At 36.3% G+C, this 17,838-nt stretch overlaps 1 protein-coding gene across 1 annotated transcript in view; it reads right to left on the bottom strand.

The window, feature by feature from the left end:
- EXOC2 (exocyst complex component 2) overlaps positions 1–17,838 on the bottom strand; it is a 110,337-nt gene that overhangs the window by 35,095 nt on the left and 57,404 nt on the right. The window contains exons 15-22 of the mRNA XM_010000906.1: positions 16,417–16,538; positions 11,042–11,103; positions 8,248–8,328; positions 7,242–7,301; positions 6,316–6,377; positions 5,341–5,407; positions 4,401–4,517; positions 817–958 (exon numbers count right to left, since the gene is read on the bottom strand). Coding sequence (XP_009999208.1) covers positions 817–958; positions 4,401–4,517; positions 5,341–5,407; positions 6,316–6,377; positions 7,242–7,301; positions 8,248–8,328; positions 11,042–11,103; positions 16,417–16,538 — 713 coding nt within the window. The remainder of the gene's footprint in view (positions 1–816; positions 959–4,400; positions 4,518–5,340; positions 5,408–6,315; positions 6,378–7,241; positions 7,302–8,247; positions 8,329–11,041; positions 11,104–16,416; positions 16,539–17,838) is intronic.

The following is a 17,838-nucleotide window of genomic DNA, read 5'->3' as shown; positions in this document are numbered from 1 at the left end:
TTTGTAATCTTTATCAAGTTTAAAAGTAACAGAACATTTCTGCCAAGCTTGCCATATACAACTCTATGAAACAATCAAAACAAGTAAAAACCCTCCTTAATATAAGATCACCTTCAAAATGTCATGTACTCTTATCACTGCAACTAATTTCTACTTGGTATTAACCAGACATTCATGTGGTAAGTGATTTAGATACATTAGTTTTAGATATGACAAATTAGACCTTCAAAGGAGCTAGATGATAAGATGTGCACATTATTCACTACTTTAAAAAAAGGAATAGAAGACAGACATGTTTATATTATGCTCCCATAAAATGGAGGCTCATAAAGCACTCAATTAAAGACGAACATCTCAGTAATTCTAAACACCTTATGCCTGCCCTTCTTTGATAGTTACATTCTTTGCTGAACTACAGTTAACAGTATGCATTTTCTCATAATTTTACCTTTTCAGAACATTAATTACATCTATTACAAAAGTGGCTAGATTCTTTGGAAAAAATACCAAACAATCTCAATGAATTTCATAAGAAAATCACAGATGTCTTCTAAAATTCTTTCTATTATATATAAGCAATGAAGCAAAATAATCACAAAAACAAGTATTAAAGAGATTATCAATGATAAAAGCTGTTTTAATCATTTGGGAGTATTTGAAGAATGATTTAGAAATTAAGTTTGTGAAAAAGAACTTATAATAAGGACTTGTCAAAAGTTAAAATCAGCCTAGAAAATGTTTTTAATTGTACAGTATATTTTAGCTCCTGTCAATCACTGTTAATATAATGTGAGAGCTTAATAAGGAGATATTTACCTGCTGGAACAAGGCAATCTTTCCAATCAAAATATCCTGCATAAATGCCAGGTTCTAATGACCCAACTATTGGATCTGCCTTGAATTCAATGTACATTTCAAACAGTCTTTGATCCAGCTCTTTCAAGGATTCCATACTAACCTAAAACCCAAAACCAAACCAACAAACAAAAAAAGAGAGAAAAAGAAGATAATAAATAGCAGTTAATTACAATAATTAAATCACATATCAAAAACATTTTCTTTCTTCTTTAATCTTTGCTGAAGTGTAGCAATTGTTTACACATTTCAGTTCTTAATTACATACATAAAAAAATAGGAATTTCCATATTATCTGATTATCTTATCTGATTGAGTTCAACAATACATATTTTGGGAAAGGTCCAAGAAATGCCAAAGCAGGTAGATCACACTAACTTTCTAATGGCATGATTTTCTTTTCTGCATATCAGGAGGTCTCCATCTTGAACCAAGTAAACAATGGAATTCTGCCAACGCTTTATAATATGCCCATAATAATTCCCATACTGAAGCATGATTTCTGTCTAAAATTAAAATGTACCAATTGTAAGATTAAAAAAAATCTTACTATCTGCTCTATACTTGCAATATACGTAGATGTATTTGGAAGTTTCTGCTTTCTGAAACTGGACATGTGAATTTCTCCCCTCTACTGCATGGCACTGATGTGCAACAGATGCACAAGCTGCAGCTCACAAACATCTGCAGAATTTTTCTTTTTAACAGATGCCTATGCAATCTTAAGTAATTTACACAACTTGGCCACACTGAAAGCTAAAGGGATATGCCAAATTTTCTCATTGTATCTGAACAAGTTTAAATTTTATACAAAACATTAATTAAACTTAGGTACCCTGGTAACTGTAGCTTCTAAAACAATTAAGGGACATACTAAGTATAATAAAAACTTAAATAGCAAGGCAATATTTCAGCATGATAATGGATGCTAAATGCCAATAAAATATGCTGAAATTTTCATGTGATTTTAGCTGAAATATATTTATAAGTAGGAGCTTAAAAGATAGCAAAGTAAGGCTTTTAAACTATTATTCACTTTCATAAATATATATATGTAAAAAGATAATTTGCAGAAGCAAAGGGGTTTAAAAAAGTGAGGAAGAAGGCAAGGATCTACACCAAACCTAGAATTCAGAAGAAAAAGAAAGAAAAGAACACTGACTTATTATTCCTTTTCCTCTGTGAAAGACGAAAGATTTAATGCTGCAACCTGAAGAATTAGGGATGAAACTTATTCACTGCAGGGATGTCTCTAAACTGGGTTCTCCTCTTGCATGCCTATATTGTTAAGTGTTAAGGTCAAAGTTGTTGTCAGATTCAGAAAAGCTGGGATGGTGAAGTTGATGCTTAGAAACAAGAGACACCATCACTTCCTTGCTTTTCTATCTGATGAATCTCCTTTAATTTGTCACAAGAGGATCTATATCTCAAAGACAGAATTTTCATGAAGCACTGAGAATATGGTCCCAGGAGAAGATCCAGGCTATTTTATTCTTTCCTCTATACCTGACAGCCTGTTGACATTCAAGACCTGAACACTAAAAAATGTAGAGGAGTCTCACTAAATCCTCTTTTTCTCCTTGCACAGGATCATCAAAATGTAATCTTAGAATGGGTTTCAAGACATTTTTTACTTCCAATTCTTATGATTAGGGAGAATAATAATTGTTAGACCATTCCTATTTAGGTTTAAGCTAGCACAAAAAATAAAGGACAAGTTCCAACATGAAGTTCCAGCAAACATGGATCCATTCAAAGAATTTGTGAAACAACTGCTTCAGTGGTCCTTAATAAAGTAATTAGAATTAAATCCACCTTCCACTTCTGCAGTCATTCAATACAAATGAGCATTTACACATTCAGTACAGGATTTTTTGGTTCTTGCAAGTCCTCTTCAACCTATTTCAAGTTCAATCCTCAATTAAGATAGTGGTGGGTAGCCTTGTTTTTCAGCTGGTGGAATGATTACAAGTAGGAATGAACAATAAATCTGAATGCTCTTTTCAGCCCAGGATGGGGAAGTCAAGCAGAACAGAAGTTCTCAACAACATCCACTCTCACTCTCAAGTGAGGTAAATGCTCCCATCATTATCTTTCTGCTGTGAACTTCCCTGTAAGTAGAGTTTTCAATTTTTGTATTACTGCCATTTTGAGCCTTCACTTTAAAATTCAACTTATAAAGCTAGCAGAATTTAAAAGTGTAGTTTAGATTCAGTCTTCACAGATAAATGCAAATTCTATTTTTCAAAAATTTTGGCTATTCTTTATTGCAATTTTTTTAATCTAATAAATAGTTAAAGAAATCAAGAAACCTACAAAAACCTAGATGACAGAACAAAAAAACTGAAACAATCAACCAAATCCCCTAGCCCTCTACGGGCTTCTAGACTCTATTAAAATTTATGCAGAGTTCAAAAATTGCCATTTTAAGATGACTCTCTAATTACCCAAATCTTCCCAGCTAGTATTACTAATTGATGTGTCCCATATGCTCTGTACTGCACCAGTTAGTGCTTTCAAAGGGTTAACACAGATTTGAAATCTATCTGCAACTTTAACATTCAGATTCTCTCATTTATAAACTACAAGACTTTAAATGGTAATACTTTGATGTAGCTGCAAAAGACAGTGTTGAATACATTACAGATGTGTTGTTTGCCTATATAGACAAGACTAACTGTACCTAGTTCCACTCTCAGCTGTGTCTGCAGCCAAGAATGGCCATATCCAGAGGAATTCTGTATACTGTACTAACCATACAAACCCTATCAACTACATTAAAATGCTATTCAAAACTACTTCAGCCACAGAAACTCAAAAAAACATTCAGGCAGACGGGACTGAGGATGTATAGTAAGGAAATACAAGTTCAAGTGAAATATTGTACTCTCTACTACAAAATAGAACATTTTACTTCCAAACAACGAAAGTTTCTGGAAATCAGCTAGCTTTATGAGCCTAAGGATTAAGTCACAACACTTCTTATAAAAAATGATTAATCTTTACAAAAAGGCAGGAAAACGAGACAGCTACTGCCGCCCACTTTGACATTTTCGTTCTTTGAAAAAAAACCAACACAACAAAAAAACACCAAACCCCAAACAAAACACCAAAACAACCAATCAAAAAAAAAAAATACAACACAACAAAAAAACCCTGAACTAGTTTATGAACAACAGCTATCAGTAATGCAGATTGCCAGATTAAATAATTTAACAAGTATATTTCTGAGATAATGATCTTTTATTCTCTATATTAAGAAAACAGTGACATTAAACAGCTTTACTAAGAAATCTGATAAGCTTTCCCATTAAACACAGAAGTCCTGATTAAGAGGTTACATTATGCATACCAGGCACTTAAGCCTCATAGGAACACATACAATCATATCATGTTTACTCGGATGCTTGGAATCCCACTCATTTGTAGAAGGCTCACCCAAGAGTGCTTTTAGCACTATGCAGACACGCACTTCATTTCCACAGAAAGCAAATAAAACCAGTTTAATTCAAGCAATGATACTTTGTTCTGGTGTCCTCACTTACTTGAGTTATTTTTTCAACACCTTGGAAGCCATGTTTCTCAAAATGTTCTGCTATATTCAGGAAGGTGTGACGTTCCAGGTAATGGCAGTTGCTGAGTGCAATTAAAAGTCTCTGTTCCTAAAAATTTGTTTTAAGAGAAGAAAGAGCGGAATAGAAAAACAGAAATATCAGCGTGACCAATACTGTAAACGTATAGTATTTTATTGACTCTCTGTGTGCGATAAACATGCTGATAAATAAAGTGGTGTTTACAAATATTTTTGTCAATAAAATACCAAGAACTGAGTGAATATCAGATATGATGGTTGAACATGTATGCTTTTTCTTATGGGATCTGGAGCATTCACTGGAATAGCTGTGACTAATACAGAACCATGGTTAAGACTTCTTTACAAAAATTACATTTGGACAGCCTTCCAGGAAGCTGTTTCTGGCTTTTACTTTGTTTCAAGAAATAAGCTAAGAATTATGATCATCAGAAAAACATCTTCACTTTCAGATGCAGCTGCTACAACAAGGGAAGAAACACAGGTACTGAACAAATGGACTCACCCATTCTATAATACCAGAAGGTGAGAAGTACACAACATAAACTCAGCAGTTAATTTGAAAAAAAATAATTTAAAAAATAATAACCCCCCCATGTGGTTATAACTTATCTCTGTTCTTCAGTGTGTTGGGGTTTTTTTTAATTACAGGAAGGTCAAATACTTTCTGGAGTTGAGAAAACATGATTGCCTTCCCCAACCTTGGTGCAATGAGGTATAGTTTCCAAAGAGACAAAAACCCAAACAAGACAGAACTACTCTTCAAATAGATTTGGTCTTTCCCCTTCCCCTCTCCTTCCCCCAATGGGAAAACATTTTGCTACCTCACATTCCTGTAACTTTGAGAAGTTTTAAGTTTCATATCAGCTTTTAAAAATAGGAGCCAAACTTACTGAAGAAAGACTTGAGTCTTCATGGATGCTTCCAAACAAATCTGGAGACGAAACATCAACTGAAAGACTAGGAGTGAGCAAAAGTGAGTAATACGGTGATTTTGAACATCTGATATATGGTGGATTCAAATGAATAGTTGGAACAGAAGACTGGAATCTTGTTTCAATCCCCATCACACCAGATAATAAAGCAGCCCATGTTGCTCAGTTTTTCTAAGATGTCCACAAAGCTCCTGCAGGCTTTATGGCCAGACTACTATTCTAGCTGTGCACTTTTCCTTGTTAAAGCATTTTCAGTTACTATAATTTCTCTGGTTTGCCACAGATTCTGATTTGTTTTTACACCTATCCAGCCAACAAAATAATTGAAATAGCAAGCAAGAAAGTGGCATTATGTACATAGTTAATTTACTTTTTTCTAATGCACACTACACATCAAATATTTGCCAAGTCTCTGGCTTTTCACAAAGAAATGATTGGTAGTCTTGGAAACTCAGGCTGTTCTGATCGGTTTGGTCTCTAAAGTGGCTCATGAGCAATTATAGAACTAACAAACTTTCAAGAGTTTAGCAGTAATTCCAATAGAAGAGGTAAAAACAGAAGGTAAGGAAAAAAAGGTAGGGGCTGTTTCTCAATGAGTAGAGACATTACTTAGCAACAAGGACAACTCCTTCCATGTAAGGTCATGTCAAAAACAACATACCTACTTCTAAGCAGACTACAACTTCTGTCATCAAATAAAGTGGTATAACTAATACCATACTCATTATCTTGTACAATATTTATTACATGTTATCACTCAATTTTTTAGCATAAAAAGTATCTACTCTTATTCCAAAGCACCACTACCCAGAGTCAAAAGTATTTACAGGAAAGACAGATACCAGAGAGGATAAAACGACACTGCCACTGAAATCTGAGACTTGCATCCATAATTTCACAATATTACACCTAGATCCTATTTATTTTACTTACTGTGCTGTATCTATGTCACCATCAGGTTTGGTGCTCAGTTGTTCCAAACAGTCTATAAAGACCTAGGAAACAATAAACCAAGAAGTACATTTTCTGCCAGAACTAAGAAAAATATTCTTAAATTCAGTTTTACAACAGTCGATAGAAGCAGAACAATCACCATCACCTTTCTTTGTCTTAAACCTTATATACAGTAATACAGCAACATTTTAGTTACACCTTGTGAATGCATATTTTTAATTGTATATGCATCACTCTTCACTTGTAGCAAACACAGGAGTTTTTATCCTGCTAACTGACTCTGATCATCTGTAGCTGAAGTTATGCAGCGATAATCTCCTGATTTGCAAAGAAGCTACTGTTAAGTTTTCAACTCTTTAACCTGAACAGTAGGTCCCAAGTAAACATCACAGAAGCATCACTAAAATCCATTTTTTTGCTTTGGCTCATTATTTCTTGTTTAACAAGAGTATAAAAGTGCTTCAAAGGCATGCTATTATCTAATTTCAAACGTATTTTAAAAAAAATTAGATTTTGTTACAAAGAATAGACTTCTGATAATACAAAAAATTAAAAGCTAGATCTTCAGCTGATGAAGTTTTGCTGCTTTTACTGTAGCATATCAATGTTAGAAGATATCAGCTCAGCAAGTGTCTCTCAATCATCAGCAGAATCTTGTACAGTCACAATCAGTAAAAACTTGAATACGTCACTTATTCACCCTCTGAGAATTTGATATCATCAGATTCAGCCAGTAAGTGCTACATACTTTTAAAGTAAAACATTTCTCAGCCTCCCAGAGTGTATCAGAGAATAACACAGTCATCAACTTAAGCTACCTTTTGGGAGGTTGGCAGGGTACAAAAGCACACATTTTTGTTGATCACTTGTGTTCACAATGTCATACTTAAAAGTGCTCGAGTTACCTGCATGATCCCAATGCTTAGCTGGCACACATCCTCCTGTGTTTTCTGCTGCTGAAAAACCTGAAGATGCAAGCATATTATTTAGGTAGAACAGCTTCATGTGGCCTTATTCTCAAGGAAGGCCTGAGTAACCTATCCCTAAAGAGATGACACAATTCTAGGAATGGCTGCTGGGACACAGTGTTTTCTCTTAGATAAAGTTCAATTTTTCCCCACCTTAAAAATGGGGAGAGAGAACACAACTCCCAATAAATAGCTTGACAAGCATAAGGAGATAACACACTAAAGGAGACATGTCCTACCTAGTACCTACTACATGTGATACACCTAATTGTTGGCTAATGAAATTGCAGCAAAACTCCCAAGATATTCAAAGATCTTTGCATCCTAACAAGAAGGATTCACCGTGCACTGTGGATTCTTTTGAATACCATTCATTAAGGAACTAGACAAATTAGCCATAAAAACTAAAATCAGGGAGGAGAGAGAAACAATACGCCTACAGAGGGGCCTAAGAGACTTTGGAAAAGTGTTAAACCTCCTTAAGATCACTGAAATACTGAAGAAAACATCAGTATCACAGTCAATCAGAGCCTCAAGATATTAACTCAATGAGGACAATTAGGACTGATTTAGAATAAAGTTTACAAGAGTAAAAGCTTCTGCAAGTAGTCTGGACACAACACTAACTGAAGTGTAACTCACCCTCCCCCCCATTTTTATTAAATGTAAAGTCACATCTACTACTTATTTTTTACATTACTAGCACTTTTTCAAAAGAACAGCTTTAAAGATTTAAATATAGGTCCAATCTGTCTTATATACATATCATTAACCCTAACAAAGGAAACACAAACAGAATACTAAACGCTAGCAGCAGTGAAAAGGATGTACATGGAAAAAATAAAGATGATACCACTTTATCATTCTCTGAAAGTTCTTGTCTTGAAACTCAAGAGTAATTTACATTAAATGAACAAAAATAAAAGCATAAATCAAAACTTACACTCGCCTCTCCAGGTTTGCAGTCCAGCACAGTTTTAAGAGATTGCAAGGAATGGATAATGCACTGTTCAAACTGGGATGGCTGAAAGGAAAATGACTTGTAAGCTTTAGATAAGCTGGTCAAATGTATACTACACAAATATATAAAAACTTCAACGCCGTATCATAAGTTCTTTATTTCCAAAATTATCCCAAATAAGGGAAAAATAATAAATCATGATTTTTATATTACCAGAGGATTCTTTTGTAGTGATATACTTCTGTACTTAAGATATCTACAGAATTATTACCATAGATCAATGTACTTTTTTTTTTAAAACAGTCTCCTCTAAAAGGGTCATGAAGGACTTTTATAGCTTATTTGTGGTAGCATATATTGACAATTACATTGCTGAAACCTGGGACACCCTTCTTCTTCCCCTCCTTGATTTAAGTTTAGATAGAATTTCACCTAGGATATCTGATATTTCTGCGTTTTATTTCAGCAAAAGGTTTCTAAGAAAAATAGACTGAAATTGCTTTCATATGGAAGAAAATAATCCACTTGTTTAGGGATCTTTTTTACTTTCAGGTTTCCAAACCTAAAGTACAGATGTCTTGATACACGTACCAATTTCACTCTGAAAGTGCAAACTATTCACAGTATCAGAATCACTAGTCAGTTTTTCTTTGTCTTTCTCTCTTCCCTGTTAATTCACACCTTTTTTTAAATGAGGCTGCCTGCTGGAATTAGGCAGGAAGCTGTTGCACAGGGCAAAGTGAAGCAGAGAGGTGTCACTGTCTAGAAAAGAGGGACATAATCCTATCGGATTTTGGCCAAAGAGGAGGATTTAAAAAATGTTTCTATGCCATGAACACATGCTTTTCATGGAGCAGATAGTTCATGGCATGTCACCAACTTTAGGCTTAGTAATAACTTTTATTTCTGTAAATGATGGGGTGGGTAGAGGTAGATCGTGAAAGTGATGCCTGCATGGCAACCTGGAAATCAGGAAAAAAGCCACAAAGACAATCTGTATTGACAGTTTTTGGACCAGCTTAAGTGAAATAGAAAAGCAGTAAAGTGCTGCTCTTGATTTTCTGTTTCCACAGACTGAAACATCCCATCTCAAGAGAAGAAAACTGTTCAGATACATTATTCTTTGGATATTAAGAAACTGAAGAAAGTTGGTTCTGTTTCTTACTGTATCTTTTACCTGTAATATAAATGCTAAAGGGGGTGTCAACCAGGCCCTTGTTTATCCTGGTAATTTTTGCTACAGTTTTTGCTATATTACCACAATTAACTCTACTCTAGTAGATCAATAATCTTTCTATGACAAAACATAGACAACTGTCACTATTAAAACTGAGCAAGTTGCAATCATGACTTCAAAAAGTATCTGGGGAAGTGCCTGTATGCAAGGAATTAATGGATGATTTCTGAAAACAAAAAAGACTTTAAAAAAGCATTTTTAAACAAAGATGGGGTAAGATACTAGGATACAGCAAAAGCATGAAGGAATAGAAGATTTGTGGAAGATCCTTCCATCCCTCCATTTTACAGATTAATAGAGTGAAAATCAGAAAAAGTTAAGGGACTTGCCCAAATCGGCAGCAACTGAAACCAATACCAGAAGCTGTAAATCTGGCTATAATACTACAATTGCCCATCAACACTTCTTCCTACAATGTGTATGCTGGGATTACTTAATGCCCTCCTACTGAACTTCAACCATGTATTTATAGAAGCTAGTAAGAAAAACTAAAAATGTCTGTGGAGCATTCTCTTAGATAATTCACACAAAGAAACTCTCCCTCCCACAGGCCCTTTCTGCTTCACAGATTGTTTTTAAGTCACACCTACAACACACTTGCTGTGTTTTAGGCATTACTCATTACTGTTTATTTCCAGAAAGCATCTCACTAATTTATCTGAATTTGGTTTCAAGTAATTTGTTGTTTGTGTGTAGGCAATATCCTAAATTAGTTGGTTCTCAGTTCAATTTCTCATTATAACATAGAAGCGACCTATTTATTTAGCTACAGACCAATTCCATGGTAGTGTGACTACTAAGCTATGAACCATTTTGATGTGAACTGAACTTGTGACCTCAAAATTATTATTTACTTCAGTAAAATCCCTAAAATAAGATGCTTAACTATGAAAGTTATTATTTATTATCTCAGCAAAATCATACTAAAGGTCAGCAGTAATTATATGGATATGTTTAAATAACCCTACTTATGGTAGAAAGTCATCCTACAAATCTTGATGTCCAATTCTTTCTTATTTTTGTCTATCAATACATGGCACAAATCTGCAAAGCTTTTATTTATGCCTTTTCTTTTTTTTTAATGAGCACTATCCTTTATAAAATATAAAAAGAAATTTTTCTGATTATCCTAGCAAACTTAACAAGTTACTTCATTGTATTTGTAACTTTACATTCTCTTTTGCAACTTCAAAAATATGGCTATCTGGTAGCACTGTTATCATTTAATGTTATTTCAGACATAATAGTTTAAGAAATACAAATAAAACTTTTGGAAGAGGAAGAAAAGGAAAAAAATAATCAAGCTTTGTGTTTGGTGATGGGATCTGTTAAGAGTACTGTAAATAAGCAACCAAGAGGACAAAAACATTCCTACTTTTTATCTTCCTCCATTTCCATATTTTAATAAAACCACAGACAACTATGTATGCACACATGCAAATAATTCAACTTTTGGAGAATACAGAAACCAGATTCATTACACTTGCAAGGAGAAATACATTGTAGCAAAGTGCCTGTAAGACCCAAAATTATACCCACCAACGATGTCAAACCTTCATTGTCAACAACCCAGTCTTCCTTTTCAGCTAGCCTCTTAATATCTGTAAGATAAAGCAAGGGTGAGGGGGGAGGAAAGTGGGTATTCATTCTCATTATCAAAAACTCCTTGAACTTGAAAAGACAGACCACAGACATTGGGACTGCAATGACTAGGCATTCAAGCAAATAGCACTAAAAGTTTCAAAGCTTTCAGCATTCTCAAATGACTAAGAATGGAACTTGTACATGGCATGTTGGTGACACCACATAGAGAAGCCTATCTATGATACACAGCAAGAGTCACATAAAACTCATCTTTTACTGGAAAGCTTAAAATTAAAGAAATATTGTGAAGGCTTGGGGTTTGTTTTTATTTTGTAAATTTTTAATCACAGCATAAAATACTGCGTTTAAGAACCCAGGTCTCTTGTCTATTATACTCTAGCTATTAATTAAAAATGAAAGAACAAATGCCTAGCATTTTAGCAAAGACAGAAAGGACAGCTTATAATTAATATTTAATAACTTCAAAAGGGACTAAGAGTCCCCATTCAGGGTCAAGGATCTATGGCGCTAGACTTTCTTTAAAATACACAAACTCATACACAAAAGTGCTCTCCTGCTACCTAGAAGATGCCAGTTTCTATAGGCTTCCTAAAGCTAACAGGAGTAACTCTGGATATAAATCCAAAGCTCATACACAGATTCCTCTATGGACACGTGTATTTAAATTTTTTTCCTTTTTTTTTTTTTTTTTTTCCTTTTCTTTTCTGGTGTGTGCGTTTAACCTACTTAAAAACAGGTTTTGGGAGGTTTGACATACATTTTTCACACAGAAATTGCTCATCAAAACTGCCTGTACACTATGAAACTCCCTTTTAAATGAGCAAAAAACTTCAGTGAGTTACCTTCTCTCCCCAGAATCCAAGCAAGGATGATAACTAATGCATGCTGAAAGTTATCTGCACTATCTCGGAGCTTTAATTAGTTAAATTAAGAAGCTTGGTTATCGCGTCACACCCTGTAATTCTACATCTTAGGAAGTATAGTCTTAGTGAGGATAAAATGTATTACAGGATTGTACAGAATAATTACTCTGTTCATTTCTCTATTTAGTGAACCTCTTAATTCAACTTTTACTCTTCACAGAACCACAGAATTTTTTGAGTTGGAAGGGACCTTAAGGAACACCGAGTTCCAACTCCCCTGCATGGGCAGGGACACCTCCCACTAGAACAGGCTGCTCAGAGCCCCACCCAACCTGCCCTTGAACACCTCCAGGGATGGAGCCCTCACAACACGTCTGGGCAGCCTGTTCCAGTGTCTCACCACCCTCACACTGAAGAATTTACGCCTGATCTCTAACCTAAATCTCTCTTCTTTCAGCTTAAAACCATTACCTGTTGTCCTCTCACTGCAAGCCCCTGTGAAAAGTTCTTTTCCAGCTTTCCTGTAGCCCCTTCAGGTACTGGAGGTCTTCCTGGAGCCTTCTTTTTTTCAGACTGAACAACCCCAACTCCCTCATTCTGTCCTCGTAACACAGGTGCTCCAGCCCTTGGATCATTTTCATGGCCCTTCTCTGGACACGTTCCAACAGGTCTACATCTTTCTTCTGCTGAAGGCACCAGAGCTGAAGGCAGTACTCCAGGTGAGGTCTCACCAGGGCAGAGTAGAGGGGCAGAATCACCTGGCCACACTTCTCTTGATACAGCCCAGGATGGAGTTGGCCTTCTGGGCTGCAACTGCACATTGGTGGCTCATGTCCAGGTTTTCATCCCCTAGTACCCCCAGGCCCTTTTCCACAGAGCTGCTCTCAAGAGTGACCTCCCCCAGCCTGCATTCATATCTTGGGTTACCTCGGCCCAGGTGCAGGACCCTGCACTTGGCCTTCATGAACCTCATGAGGTTCACCTGGGCCCACTTCTCTAGCTTGTCCAGGTCCCTCTGGATGGCATCCCATCCCTCTGGCATACTGACTGCACCACCCAGCCTGGTGTCATCAGCAAACTTACTGAGGGTGCTCTCAATGCCACCATCAATATACTTAATGAAGATATTAAAGAACACTGGGCCCAGCACTGACCCCTGACACCACTTGTCACTGTTTTTCATCTGGACTTCGAGCTGTTGATCACTACCCTCTGGATGTGACCGTCTAGCCAGTTCTTTATCCACTGAACAGTCCACCCATCAAACCCATATCTCGCCAATGTAGTGAGAAGGATGTTGCAGGGGACCATGTCAAAGGCCCTGCAGAAGTCCAGATAGATGGCATCCACTGCTTTTCCCTGGTTGACTGCCTGATTTCCTATACCAGGGGATTGAGACCTCTTAAACACTATGAAAAGCATCTTTAAAGATCTGCCAGCTCTCTTCTGCTCCCTTGTCCCTGATGGCTACTTCCCATGGGGTCCTATCTACTAACTCCTTGAAGAGCTGGAAGTTTGCTTTCCTAAAATTTAGAGTCCTGATGATGCTTCTCAACTGCCTCTTACCCTTTCAGACAGTGAACTGCACTAGTGCATGGTCACTGCAGCCCAGGCTGCCTTCAACTTTGATATCCCTAAAGAGTTCACTTACATTTGTGACAATCAGGTCCAATAACATCCCCTCGGGTAGGACTGTCAATTTCCTGACTTAAGAAGTTGTCATCAAGGCATTCCACGAGTGTCCTGGATTGCCTACAACTAACTTGCTGTGCTGAAACTGTGTTTTAGATTGCAATGATCAACTTTTACATGTTTTTGCAGCAGTTCACTTTTGCACTCCTTTCCAAGCTAATACAAATAAGTTTGCTCTTCATATTTCACTGCTCACTAAATTCCAGTCCAATACATTCATGTAAACCCTCTGTCTAGTCTGGCATTTGCATATTTTGGCTTTATGACCAGTTATCACATATGAGAGGGAGAGAATATAGATTTCTTCTCAGAGTCAGCATGAGTATATTGTGTTTATCATGAAACAACAATAAAATCCTGTGCATAGACAGATTTGACCTATTTAAGTAGCTAAAGGTAAATCACAGAATCATATAATGGTTTGGGTTGGAAGGGACTGTAAAGATCATCTAGTTCCAATCCCCTGCATGGGCAGGGACACCTCCCACTAGACCAGATTGCTCAGAGGTCTATCCAGCCTGGCCTGGAACACTTCCAGGAAAGGGCCAGCCACACACACATGCACAAAAGTGCTGTATTGAAATTTTTAAGTAATCCAAGTGCCTTTACCAATTTACAATACGCAGCAAGAGATGAGAGTAAACTTTTTATCAGCAGTCTGTGCAGTTCATATTCCAGAGAGATTACAGAGGTGTGGTGCAAGTCCAAATGGAGCCCTTTTGACTAAAATATTACAGATGTAACTACATCTGAGATCCATTTACACAGCTCCATGAATATATCTAATAACTGTCCTTTCACTGGTTCATTAAAAAGAAGAGTTTCTCCAAGAGCCAAATTAACCTGGTTCAGTTCAGAAAAACCTATCTAAACACGTTCAACATATACAATTTTGCTTTAGCTGGTAAAGAACAACAACAACAAAAAAGGGTCTCATAGATAAGGCATGAAATTCAGCAACATGGAATGAGACTCATCATGCAGGCAGACTCTTTTTCCCTTTTGCTGGTTCATGCTATGGCAAATATATAGAAATGCTTCAGTGACAGGGAATGGAAGAAGCAGTCAAGGAAGGCTGCTGTTATTGGCTAAATGATAGATATATTAACCAGCCAATGTAACATAACAGCATTTTAAGGGATCTGATCTCTTCTGATTCAAGAAAAGATATGAATAAAAGTGTTCAGACCAAATAAAACAAAAATAAATCATTTTCACACACATTAGTATGTCTGTTTTATTAAAAATTTAATGTACAAACTACCACAAGCAATCAGAATGTCCGAAGCAGAAATTCTGGATCTGAACAAAAAACTGGACTATCAGTATGATGCAACAACTAGACAGAACTAGTAAGACAGCTGACTTTTTGCTGAGAGCTTCATCATTAAACATGTCTCGGAGCTCTTTGGACCATACAGGAGAAGCTACATGGATAGCTTTGGTAAGTTAATGATTGTCAGCAAAATGGTTCAAAGCTAAATACTTCTTCCTTCCTTTGAAAAAGTCAGGAAATGTGAGGAAACCCTGAATTACTAGACAGAGGCCAGTCAGTCCAACAGGACACCATCATGCCACAATTTAAAAAAATAAAATAGAAAAATATTTTTCAGCTATCAGTTAAAAAAACTCAAAAAAACCATAAAAAAAACCAAAAAACAAAACTAAACTGATCTCAATTGTTCTATGTGATGAAAAGCAAAAGACATTTTTTATACTTCAAGTGAAATCTGAAATAGTGGTATACTTTTTAAAGAGACAAGACAACCAATATACTTGTATGGCCAACTTGATATTAATGCAGAAAAATAATGCTAATGCTGAAATGGGATTTAATAAAAGAATTAAGAATCAAGAATAAAATCCATGTCCAAGTTGTATCAAAAAATATAGAGGTGTTATGATTTGTTGTCACCAAAAGTTTAAAGATTGGGTTAATATAGTCACCTGTGCTTAGAACACTTAAGGCTTGAATAAAACAATTAGCTTCATGTCAGGCTACAAAATCATGATGAATCATATGTTAAAGATTTAGAACTGATTAAACTGTATGATTAAAAAGCCCATTTTTTAAAAAATGAGAGCAATTAATCTTTTGGAAAAAACCTCTCCTAAGTGAATCTGTAGATCAATCTGTCCTGATTTTACGAGACTTATTTATGGAAGATTTACTTCATCCACGTTCAAGTTTCAGAGTTGAATACAAGATGGTATGATGAATGACCTCTGATGCACACAGAGTCACATTAGGTTCAGGGGATGTGTTGCTGGCCTTGACAATCCAGACATTTATGTTAAAAGTTGTGTACAAAGTAGGAAGCCTGGGGATTATTATGTTAGTAAATGCCTTGGAAAACACACAACTAAAATACTTCCTAAAGTGCTGTGGATTTTTCTTGAGGGTTGGATATTGCTTATGTAATTCTTCACTTTATAGAAGAACTCAAAAAAGAAAATTAATGTTATTTCCAGTATGGAAAAGCTGCATCATGACATAAAACACTTGCACACTAAAGCTGTCTAAACACAAAGGAAGCAGATGTAAACTACTGTATTCATTAGACTAAGGAAAGAAAAGACTTATAACACACGTTTGTCAGAAAAGTGAAGTACTTGAGTAACTCTTGTGAGATATTACAGAACTCAGAGGAGTCTGGTGCCATTACAGTATCCGTAACAAACATGGTTATCTTCTAGAACATCAGAGGCAGAAAAATATGATAGTAGGCAAAGAGACCTGCAGCCTTTTCTTACCTTCAGCTGTGTGTTTTAAGGTCATTATAACGCAACGTACACGAAGGTCCAGAATAAGATCCTGGACGATCTGAAGCATATCATTTGGTATCTCGAGTGCAGTAAGAGACTCAGAACTGAGCCTGGAAAGGAAAAAAAGTTATATTGAAGCGTAAATCTGCAAGGCTTTTTTAAGCTGATATAACTTCACTGAACTTTTTAGACATTTTCTGTGCATGCGAATGCAGTAGCTCCATGTGCATGAAAACTGATGAATCCATTCAGAGAAGATTGTTTGCTTAATTCAGAAGCTTGCAAATAAAGATTTCTTTTTCTGTAACATTATAATAAAGTCAGTACAGTAACACGTCAGCTTCTCCCAGTGTCCTCTTGCGCTTCCCTGCATGCCTTTCTGCATCCATCTCTTGTCCTACGACTAAAGAATAATCCTTTTGGAGCAGAAGTAGCTTTTTTGCTTTTTGTATGTGAACACACAGAACAAATACTAGGTTCACAACATGGTATCTGAGATACTGTTTGCACACATTAAAATGGTAACAGCCATCAAGCTGCCATAAATGGTGTGCATCAGCAAGCCAAGAGTACACACATTTAGGGAACCAAAATACAGCTACTGCATCACCTGCAGAGTGAAGAGTGAATTAATTCACTGTTTTCCTCCCAACTCCGGGCACAGATCACCAGCTACTATAGCTGAGGATGGAAACACTAATTTCCATTTTTTCCTTTAGGAGTAGTAACACAGCAGCTGCTTACAAGGAATAGCATTTCAGCTTTTAACTAAAAGGCTGCAGTTAAGCTCAAAATTTAAGGGCACAAAGTGAGGCATTGCTTTTATGTAACTGTTGGATATTTAAGTAAGGACAATTCAAATGCAGTCATTGCTGTTTGCTCTACTGCTAAGACTGAGCAAATCAGAGGTACTAGAAAATGCCAAAGAACAGCAGGAAGGCACAAGCAACCAAGCTGGAGTAGTAAGTGGAACATTTCCAATCATCCACCTGTAGGCTCCAGCCCCTGGTGTGGGACATAAGCCATCAAAACCTCACCATTTACCAGACTGCTGTCTGTTCAGCACAACTACTGAATTACTAAGTTACATAAATCTGCACTATCTCAGCCATCCAGGAAATACAGGATATAAATATCCATCTGTGAGAAGTTTAAGAAACTTCAGACTGCACAGAAGTCCTGTATTTAGAATTGATTCAATTTCTAAGAGAGCACACAGCTGTCACACCCCTAAAACCATCTTTTCCTCATAAAAGCTCACCCCAACTAATACATGGCTTTCTGTCCTTACAATATCACAAAAGTCTTGATGACATTTATTACATAGCTCTAATTTAAACTTACATAGCTCTAACATATTCATACTGGGCAATGACAGAAGGGGTTTCAAGAGAAAGACAGTGCAATCAC

The sequence above is a fragment of the Chaetura pelagica genome, unplaced genomic scaffold (assembly GCF_000747805.2).
Source record: "Chaetura pelagica isolate M959 unplaced genomic scaffold, ChaPel_1.0 scaffold104, whole genome shotgun sequence".
NCBI lineage: Eukaryota > Metazoa > Chordata > Aves > Apodiformes > Apodidae > Chaetura > Chaetura pelagica.
The sequence above is the reverse complement of the archived record's forward strand: the minus strand, read 5'-3'. Positions and strand labels throughout refer to the sequence as shown.